The sequence below is a fragment of the Coptis chinensis genome, chromosome 3 (assembly GCF_015680905.1).
Source record: "Coptis chinensis isolate HL-2020 chromosome 3, ASM1568090v1, whole genome shotgun sequence".
Taxonomy (NCBI): Eukaryota; Viridiplantae; Streptophyta; class Magnoliopsida; order Ranunculales; family Ranunculaceae; genus Coptis; species Coptis chinensis.
This window is the reverse complement of record NC_141458.1, coordinates 109,666,279-109,677,976: the sequence shown is the minus strand read 5'-3', so window position 1 is coordinate 109,677,976 and position 11,698 is coordinate 109,666,279. Positions and strand designations below refer to the sequence as shown.

General features: G+C 32.9%; 1 protein-coding gene across 1 annotated transcript; it reads left to right on the top strand.

The window, feature by feature from the left end:
* The first annotated feature begins 8,814 nt into the window (after window positions 1-8,814).
* On the top strand, window positions 8,815-11,485 carry LOC147512875 (F-box protein CPR1-like). The gene is made up of 2 exons (XM_086595891.1): window positions 8,815-8,902; window positions 10,190-11,485. The coding sequence occupies exon 2, from the start codon at window positions 10,196-10,198 to the stop codon at window positions 11,342-11,344; it is 1,149 nt and encodes a 382-aa protein (XP_086452017.1). The 5' UTR covers window positions 8,815-8,902; window positions 10,190-10,195; the 3' UTR covers window positions 11,345-11,485.
* The last annotated feature ends 213 nt before the right edge of the window (window positions 11,486-11,698 follow it).

The window sequence follows — 11,698 nt, the reverse complement described above, 5'->3', positions numbered from 1 at the left end:
AAACATGGGTACAAAAAGTCTATGTCCGATCACTATGTGTTTGTTTAGAAATTTTTAGATGGGGATTTCATAGTGCTCTTGTTATATATGGATGATATGTTGATAGTTGGCCAAAACATCAACAAGATATCCAAGTTGAAGAAAGACTTGAGTAATTCTTTTGAGATGAAGAATTTGGGTCAAGCAAAGCAGATACTTGGTATGCGGATCACTCGTGACAGAAAGAGTGAGAAGTTGTGGTTTTCTCAAGAAAACTATATTGAGAAGGTGCTGAAGAGATTCAACATGGATCAAGCGTAGCCAGTAAGTTGTCTGCTTGGTGACCAATTCCGCATGACCAAAACTAAGTGTCTGAAGGGTGAGCATTAGAAGAAAGAAATGCAAAAGATTCCTTATAGATCCGCAGTGGGGAACTTGATGTATGCAATCATGTGTATAATACCGGATATTTAATTCACCATTGGTGTTGTAAGTCGATTTTTATCAAATCTGGGTAGAGAGCATTGGGAAGGTGTTAAGTGGATATTGAGATATCTCAAGGGCACTTCCAAGGCGTGTTTGTGTTTTGGTGGGAGTAAGACCTTACTTGAAGGCTACATAGACGCAAACATGGTAGGTGATGTTGACTCAATGAAGTCCACTTCCGGTTATCAATCAGTTTACATTTGAAGGGGGAGCAGTTTCTTAGCAATCGAAGTTGCAAAAGTGTGTCGCCCTCTCTACTATATAAGCTAAGTATATTACAGCCACTAAGTGTTGGAAAGAGATGTTATGGATGAAGAGGTTCTTCAATGAACTAGGGCTAAAAGCAAAAACTTAACAGTTTGTAGTTCTTTGTGACAGTCAGAGCACTATCAATTTGAGCAAGAATCCGAGTTTTCATTCTAGATCCAAGCACATACATGTGCGTTATAATTGGATTAGAGAAATTCTTGAAGAGAATCAATTGTGCATTGAGAAGATCCATACGTAGTGACAAGAATGGGTCTGATATGATAACCAAAATTTTGCCGAATGGCAAATTTGATGTTTGTTGTGCTACCACCAGAATGGTAGCACACTCCTCCTATTGATTTGGGAATGCGTGAAGGTATCCCCTCCTCATGGCTTTGGGAGGGGGAGATTGTTGGGTGTGGTCCCTCACCATGTGATTGAATTTGGAACTATTTGGTTGAGATTACACAAGGGGCGCATGCCCTTGGATTTGCCTTGGGTAAGGGGCGCACACCCTCGTTCATAAGTTGAGTACGCCTTGACATCAGGTAGGTCCAAGACATGAGTACTGGTGGATTGTTCATAAGGGGCGGACGCCCTTAATTATGCCTGGAGAGAGGGGTGCACACCCTTATGCCATGCACAGGTAGAATTCTAGGTTTTCGCAGATAAACCGAGATATTCGGAATTTCATTTTACACTGAAATTTGGAATCCTATATATATGAGAAAATTGAGAGAAAACCAATTTTGAGAGCAACCAAAATTGAGAGAAAATCTTTGCAAAGAGATAAAACTTGTAAGGAGAGATTAGTGAAGAAAGATCTAGTAAGTTTGGAAAGGCTTGAGAGGAATGATAGTAATCTTCTTTCCCACACTTATAAAAGGATGAGCTCTTATGGAAGTAGGCATCATTGGCCGAACCACGTTATATCTTATGTCTCATTGTGGTATGCTTTACTTTACATTGCTATTGCTTGTTTTGTGATAGTTAATTTCATAGCTTAGGTTTGTGGTTGTTGCTTGTAGTGAAAGTTTAGATTTTTCGATTAGAGTTTAGAGTGTTCATATTCAAGCTATCTTAGTGGGATCGATTGGTATCGTTTTCCCCATCAGGAAGGTCTAACACGTGGAGACATAAAGAGGAGTGTTAAACCGTCTGCAACAAATTTGCACTCATCATTGCGGATATCCTTTTCCACTCGAATCTCGTCATCCAGGACTCCAGGTAGGCATATTCAAACCTAGAGATGCACTTTTACAGAACATGGACTACATATCAAGTAACAGGCTTAGTATTACTATTGGTGTGGCAAGACCAACCTGACCACTTATATATAGGGGTGCCAATGGGTACTTGATTACTTGGAACCGAATCGGAATCGAAATTGAATGTTTCAGTTCTGAGTCTTAAAAAGTTAGACCCATTTAAAACGGGTCATTAAGAACCGAAACTGTAGAACCGAATAGTAAAAAACCCGTGGGTACCCAAACCAAAATCGGAACCGATTATTATGATTTCGATATATAAAATTTAGTATTATATTACATTTAAGATAATCAAACTCATACATTATAATATGTTTTTTACGTGTAAAAGTCTATTAAATATATATAGCATAATAGTGAATGTGTGTTGTTAAATGTATATTTTATAACAATACGTACGTTAAACAAGTGTATCATAGATGCTAATAATAATGTCAACGTGTATATTATGAATTAACTAATACATTTTATATTTATTAATTTATGCACGTGTATATTTAAATATGATACACATGCTTGATATGTTGTGGTACACACACTTATTATAAACCAATATGTAGTGTTCATGTTAAAAATTAGTGATGAGGTGTAACTGTAAGACGCATGTATTCGCATGTTTGATTTAAAATGCGAGTTAATACACGTGTACAAATATATGTGTCTGCACGTAAAATATATCAAGGTAACAAATATATGTGATTGCTCGTGTACACGATCGAGTTAATACAAGGAAACAAATATATGTGGATGCACGTAAAAAAAAATCAAATTTTTGGGGTTAGATATTTGATTATTTTAATTTCTACATCAAAACTTAAAATTATCACATAAATGGTAAATATTTTAACGTGTATGATTGATATATGTTCATAGATTGATGTAAATATGATTGTTGATACATCACTAATTATACATAAAATATTATCATGTAGGAAAAGAAAAGAAAAAAAGTTTTAGTGTTTAAATGATTGAAATTGTTTAATAATCATAATAAATAATAAATACCCGAATTAGAACCGAAACCGATAAAAACCCATGGGTTTTGATGGTTTTGGATTGGGTTCTATAATTCTCGTACTAAAACTATTGAGAACCGAAACCGATAGAACTGCAAATAGTAAAACTCAAATCGAAACCGCTAAAATCCGACCCAAAACCGACCCGTTGGCACCCCTACTTATATAACAAGGATCGTCCTATTATTACTATAAAACTCAAGGCTTAGAATTCCCCGTGTTATATTTCTCTCTCTGCCTGGACTCCAAATACAAGATTCAATTTGGTTAATAAATGAATTCCCATAAATGGAGTGAGTTACTCTCAATCACCACAATGGGTTCGACTTTCTCAACTGAAGCATTACCATAATTGTTCAAATTTTGAACATTCTTTTAATATATATATATATATATTATCTCTACCCTCTTCAATATTTATCTTTATCCTTACATATATATTATAGCTATACCCTTATAGAGACTCCAGTTTTTCCTAAACTCTATTACTAAATATAAAAAAGTATGATATAAATACGGAAACAATCCCATCTAGAGTTTTATAGACTCTCTAACTTTTTCTAAACACTATAGCTAATTACCAAAAAACAATCCCATATAGAGTTTCACAGAATCTCCAACTTTTCCTAAACAATATAGCTAATTATGAAAAAAAAAAAAATAGGAGACAAAAAACTAAATTGCTAAAAACAATAATTTCCATCGAAAACGATTTTTCTAAAACCCTTTCGATTTGATGCGCCATCCACTGTGTGATTTAGACATTTATTCAGTTAAGGATTCAAAAAATCCCAATTACGGCCACAATAATTACGACATATTCCAATTCCTTAGATATATATTATAGTTAGACCCTCACCAATCTATTTTTTGGAACACTCGCAGGGACTCTAGTTGTTTCTAAACTCTATTACTACTTATAAAAAAGTAGGATATAAATAAGAAAATAATCCAATCTAAAGTTTCAGAGAGTCTCTAATTTTTCCTAAATACTATAAATAGTTACAAAAAAAAAAATCCCATCTAGAGTTTCACAGAGTCTCCAACTTTTTCTAAACAATATAGCTAATTACGAAAAAAAAAATATGAGACAAAAAACTAAATTACTAAAAACAATAGTTTCCACCGAAAACGATTTTCCTAAAACCCTTTCGATTTGATGCGCTATCCACAATGTGATTTAAATATTTATTCATAGTTAAGGATTCCAAAAATCACAATTCTGGCCACAATAATTACGACATATTCCAATTAAATTTATAAATTTTCAACACTATATATATATATATATATATATATATATATATATATATATACACGGATTACGAGATTTAGTTAAAGTGGACGTTGGGCTTAAATAAATTATATACCAAGCCAAAACAAATTACATGTGAAAAATTAAATTATACAAAAAATAACATCACAAAATATATAATAGAAAATGAAAAAAAAAATTACGGCAAAGCAATAATGACAAATATTTTAAATCATATATAATACTTAATGAAACTAACGTCAAAGAACAATTAATGCGGAATCGAAAACTGGATGCAAATGCATCGAACTAACCTCAAATAATATTTAATGGAAAATTGGAAACTGGATGCAAATGCAAACATTAAACTAATCTTAAAAAGTAATTAATAGAAAATCGGAATATGGATACAACTGCATTAAACTAACCTCAAAGAATAATTAACGGGAAATCAAAACTTGGATGCAAATACATCAAACTAATATCAAAAAATAATTGTTGGGAAATCGGAAACTGAATGCAAATGTATTGAACTAACCCTCAAATATTAAATTAACGGGATATCGAAAACTGGATGCAACAGCATTGAACTAACTTCAAAGAAAAATTAATTATAAATTGGAAACATGATGCAAATGCGTGGAACTAATCTTAAAGAATAATTAACGAGAAATCAGAAATCAGATGCAACTGCACTGAACTAATCTTAAAAAATAAACTTGATGCAAATGCATTGAACTAACCTCAAGAAATAATTAACGGAAAATTGGAAACTGGATACAAATTCATTGAATTAACCTCAAACAATAATTAACGGAAAATCGAAAACTAGATACAAATGCAACCTTATCAAATAATAAACGAGAAACTGAAAATTGTATGCAAATGCATATATTAAACTAATCTCACAGAATAATTAACGGGGAATTAGAAACTGGATGCAAATGCATTGAGCAGAACTCAAAGAACAATTAACAGGGAATTGGAAATTGGATGGAAATGTATTGAACTAGCTGTAAAGAATAATTAACGAGAAATCGGAAACTAGATGCAACTGCATTGAACTAACCTAAAAAAAATAACGGAAAAACATAGTTGGATTATATGTTATGAGAATGTCTCGATAAGTGTAGTTTTGCATTTAAAATTGTGTTTATCTTATCTATTTCCGTATCATATCTCTTTCCATATGATTTGTTAACTAGATAACCATACTCTAGTGCAGGCCCTGTATTTCTTGTTCTTTTATGTTCCGTGTAACTCTTATTCTTTTATAATTAATCAATTACCTTAAAAAAAAAAAAAAAAAAAAAAAAAAAAAAAAAAAAAAAAAAAAAAAAAAAAAAAAAAAAAAAACTCCTTGCTATTCAAGTAGCTTCAATATATATGAAATTCGCCTTATTAGGCAATCTCACAAAATTTCAATCAAACTTCTATTATTAAACCACAAAATGAAGTTGAAGGGTTTTATCAAATGTGAGTTTTTTTTTAATAGAGAGTGAGGTTTTCATGTTATAAGAAATTTGGATGAGTAATCAATATAATATTAGTATATAATAGTTATGCATATTTGCAAATATTTTTTAGAATAATTAATATAACAACACCCGTTCATAGATAATCTTTGCAGATTCTACATAGTGAGTCATGCATAATTTAAAGAATAATTAACGGAAAATCGGGAACTGGATAATCTTTGATGATCCAACATAGTAAATTAAACATAATTAATTTTTATGTCATGTTTGCAAGGACACTACAGATGGATCAGTAGAAGTTGGTATTACACACCACATTGGATAATTAAAAGAAAACTGAAAACTGAATTCAAATACATAACTAAGCTCAAAGAGTAATTAACGGGAAATCGAAAGCTTTATGCAAATGCAATAAACTAAACTAAAAAAAAAAAAATTAATTAGAAATTGGAAACTGGATGCAATTGCATTAAACTAACGTCAGAGAATAACTAATGGAAAATTAGAAATTGGATGCAAATCCTTGAAAAATATTTAATTGGAAATCATAAACGGTATGCAAATACATCAAACAAACCTCAAATAATAACTAATGGGAAACCAGAAACTGGATGCAAATGCATTGAACTAAACTCAAAAAATAATTAATAGAAAATAAAAAACCGAATGCAACTGCATTGAACTAACCTCATAGAATAATTGGTGGTAAATCAGAAACTAAATGCAATATGCATTGAAATAACCTTAAAGAATAGTTAACGGGAAATCAGAAATCGGATGTAATTGCATCGAACTAACCTCAAAGCATAAATAATAAATTGGATGCAAATGCATTGAACAAACCTCATCAAGAAATAATTAACGAAAAATCGAAAACTGGATGCAAATTCATTGAACTAACCTCGAACAATAATTAACTGGAAATCGAAAACTAGATGCAAATGCAATCTTATCAAATAATAAACGAGAAATCGGAAACTGGATGCAAATGCATTAAACTAATCTCACAAAATAATTAACCGGAAATCAGAAACTTGATGCAAATGCATTGAACTGACCTCAAAGAACAATTAACATGAAATTGAAAATTGAATACAAATGTATTGAACTAACCGCAAATAATAATTAACGAGAAATCGGAAACTGGATGCAACTGTATTGAACTAACCTCAAAAATTAAATAACGGGAATCGGAAATTGGATGCAACTGCATTCAACTAACCTCAAAATATAAATAACGGAAAATCAGAAACTGGATGCAGATGTATTGAACTAATCTCAAAGAGTAATTAATAGGAGATTGGAACCTGGATGCAAATGCATTGAACTAATCTTAAAGACTAATTAACGAAACATCGAAAACTGGATGCAACTGTACTGAATTAACCTTAATGAATAATTAACGGGAAATTATAAAGTGGATGCAATTGCACTGAACTAACCTCAAATAATAATTAACAGGAAATCGAAAACTTGATGCAACTGCATTAAAGTAACCTCAAAGAATAATTAATGAGAAATTGGAAATTGGATGCAATTTACTACATTGAACTAACCTCAAAGAATAATTAATGGAAAATCAGAAACTTGATGCAAATGCATTGAACTAATAACCCTAAAACATGTTTGTATTATATGTAGGGGGAATAAATGTCTCGACAAATATAGTTTTGCATTTTAAGCAGTGTTTATCATAATTTTTTTATTATGATTAAGAATGTCATGCTATTCAAGTAGCTTCAATATTATCTTCGTCACATTGGGCATTCTCACAAAACTTCAATCAAACTTCTATTATGAAACCTAACAACAAAAAGAAGTCGATGAGTTTTATCAAAGTTTAATGCTTTCTTTTTATAGAGAATGGTGTAAGAAATTTGAATGACTGATTAATATAATTTTTATATTTTATAGCTATGCATAGTTGCTAATATTTTTTTATAATATTTTAATATAACGGCACCCGTTCGTAGGACGGGTTGGAAAGCTAGTTCCAATTAATATCACACACCTAAGAGCAAGTCTAATGGGTGCTACATGGCTTTTAGCACCCCCAAGGCCCAAACACCAAATGACTATTTTTGTCGTCTCTGTGTTAAATTTGGATGGCTGGTAGAAATTGTGCCATTAATAACATTTTTTTTTTGGTAACTTACAATTAAGTTTGCAAACTAATAGACGGATGGCAGAAATTGTGATGTCCGTATCAATTATCATGTCAAAGTTTAAAACTTCATTGAAATAGTTTTTGAAGTTTGGCATCCCTGATTTGGCTAAGCAAGGTAAAAACGGTAAAAATCCTACGTGGCAGCCTTTTAGCAGTTTTCCATTGGACTTGTTCTAATCCTGTTCTTTGGAGTGGTGAGCTTTTTTCTACTCATGGTATTCGCGGTGGACATTGGTGTGGTATATAGGACGGAAAATTGGTTTGGTCACACCATGCGCTACGTCCCTGCTAAGAATATTAGTATTATACTCGTGCATAACACGTTTGGGTTAAACACACCCAATTAGGGCTGTCAATGGATCGGGTTTTGGAAAATCCAAACCCAAACCGATAAAAAAATTAGGAGCCCGAAACCGAACCGAACCGATAATATTACGTTTAATTCGAAACCGAATCGATAAGATATATTGCAAACCGAATCCGAATCGACCCGAACTAAAAACTATAAAATCAATTAAATTTTAAATTAAATTAATTAATTTTAACCACACAATTGATAAACATATACAAAGTTAATCATAAATATTACTAAAATGCTACCTTATCGGTTCGGATTCATATTGGTTCGGTGGAGGGCAAACCTAAAACCAAACCAATATCTTATCGGTTCAGTTCGGTTTCGGGTCGGTAGAGGGCAAACTAAATTATCAAAATCCAACCCGTTTTTTATCGGTTTGGTTCGGATCGGTTATCGGGTTATCGAAACCCATTGACAGCCCTACACCCAAATACCCAATAGAGTTTTTAATCGCAATCAAATGGGTTGTCGGGTTGAACCGGTTCTTTGGGTTAGTATCCGGTATACAGGTACTGTACGTATTTAAATGTATTGCACGTGATATCCAACTAATAAGAGTTCTGAAGAACGTAGAAAACAGAGAGATCTCAGCAGCCACCAATTTATTTATCTAACCACAACCTGGCTGCACTGTTTCAAACTTCTGGTAAGTACATATTCCTTTCTTTCTTTCCTTCTGATAACTGAGCTTTTGGATATGTGACTATAACATATGTAGAATTAGCAGCACGGACGTTTGATCATAATTGTCTCGTGTTTTTATTTTTCTTGTTTGTGTCTTACGTAAAACTAAAATTTTACCAGGGATGTTGGTATCTCCAACCGCCGGGATACTGGACCTAAATTGAAATTGAAACCGATTGAAACGTAAAACTGCTAACTCTTTCAACCAAAACTTACCATTCAGGTTGCAAGTACGTTAGGGAGTGAACCATACAAATCCACTAATGCTTTCAATTAAAATAAGATTCTGGAAACAATTGGGGATGTCAACCACATATGACATCCCATTTTTTGTTGCTGTTTGAAGATGTCAAACACATTTGACATCGCACCTTTCAGGGGAGGATCCAGGATCCTTAAGGTGGGCTGCTGATACTATATTTCACTACTAATTATTTTTGAGGGAAAATTGTACACTACTAATACTAGTAATTTTTTTTTTTGCTGAAAGTTGGGGATGTCAAACTACATCCCTATTTTTTCCTGAAATTTCGGCAAAACCAAAATTTTGACTATGAAACTTTGTACACTATATAATATAAGTTAGGGTTTTAATCCTATTGGAGTTGAGAGAACATTGTTATGAGAATAGAAAAAGAGAGATTTGTGAGTTTCTTCTTCTTGGGAAACTTTGGGGATTCTTTAGAATCAAGGTGAGAGCTTATTGCACTCTTTTGAATGTTCTCTCTATTGGAAATCTCTATTTGGTTGTGGATTAGGCGCAAATCAAACCACGTAAATCTTTGCCTCTTCTCTTAGTTGTTTGCCATTAGTAAGTAGTTTACATTGCTTTACTACTTTGATTAGGAGTTATTAGTTGTTTTTCATAAACTATAGTTGTGAGTTATTACTTCTGCTATGTTTGGAATTGGTTGACGCTTCCGTTGTATTTGGTTGGTGTGCTCCATAGCTTTTGGGGCAGAAAAAATAAAAAAGGTACTTACAATTAGTTTTAATATATTTTATTGATGATAAACACTTTGCTGAAGAGGAAGAAGAGGGGACTTCGGTGTCGGATGATAATATATTTTGTTAATGATAATAGATTTTGTTTTCTTGAGTTTTAATTAATTTATATGAAACTAAACAATTGATTATCCTTAGTTTTGGTGAATGTGTTGGCATCCCTTATCTTATAATCGTTTTCCTTCTCATGTGACATGTGTTCTTTTAACTTTTAATTTAATTTATTTTTCATGTATTGTTACAGATATTAATGGAAGTGTTTTCGTGTCAATCATGCATTCAGTATATGTTGGAAAAGGTATATCAGCTATTTTATCCTAACAGTTTCACTGGTAGACAACTACCGGATGAGATAATCGTGGACATCTTTGGTAGACTTCCTGCTGAATGTATTGTCCGCTGTGGTCATGCATGTAAACCACTTCATGCTTTGATGAGAAGTCCTGCTTTTGTTTACAAGCACCTCAATCGGGCTACTCCGGTCATTGCTTTCAGCTATCATTGGAAGTCATATTGGGAAGAAGTTCGTGTTCATTTCACTGATGACTTGGTTAGGACAATCTCATTGAAAAGTGTCCCCCTAGAGAAGTATTATTTGCCTGTCCTTTTTTGTTCCTACAATGGGTTCCTTCTGTTAAGAGGATCTAAAGAGGTGATTATATGGAATCCAATATCAGAACAACTTGTGAGAGTGACTTTACCTTTAGGGTCTTGTCTTTGCGGGTTTTTTATTTACCCACAAACCATGGAGTATAGAATTATTCACCAGAGTCGGGAAAGCAACTACTTTAAATTTTTTGTGTACGGTTTGATGTCGAAAGAGTCGAAAAAAATAACCTTCTCTCATCCTCCAACTACTGAAAAGGCCCCTATACTGCTACATGGAGTTTTGCATTGGATGGTTAGCGATGATGCTTACCAGATAGTACATGGTGTTCAGCCAGATTGTTCGAACTCTATTGTGTTGTTCAATATCAACAGTGAAGATTTCTATACCACACCGCACCCTGGAGTTCAATGTGGGTTGAAGAAAAAACATGGGAAAATGGAGCTCATAGAAATGGAAGGGCATTTATGTTTTTGTGATTCTTCCTCAAATGAAAATGTAGTCATATGGATTTTAGAGGATTATGAAGATATGATTTGGAGGAAAAGATTTATTGTCATGATGGAGTCATTGATGGAGTTTTGTGGTATACAGTGGAGGTATGGGTATAATGTGAATGTGGGAGGTTTTCAGATCTACAATAAGGAGTTGTTGGTAAGAGTCTCTAAGAATGATATTATCCTGTATGATCTGCAGACTGGTGTTTGTAGAAGAGTTGGTAACCGTGTTAAGAATGATTCGCATGTGGTTGCAGTCCCTCACATAAATTCCCTGGTTCTAGATATTGATTAGTATCTCTTTCTCCGTGTGCCATCATGAAGAAGCAAATTATTTTGGCAGACCATATCCCTTTTTTATTTGTATTACGAATTTTATCAATTTATGTGAAATTGCTACATTACTTCGGTACTGATCTATCTATTATTTCGATTTCTTTTTAGTCTTAATTGACGTTCTATGAATCTATATTGTTTGAATATTGTTGCCCATACAGTTTCCTATTTGTGTTTGCCAAAATGCCACGAAAACACAATGAATGAGTAAATCGGTGAACATTGAGAACTTCCAGAAATAGGAATCCTCTTTCAATTTGAAATTTATACAAATTATTTCCTAAAAAATAGGAAACATAATCTTATAATTATC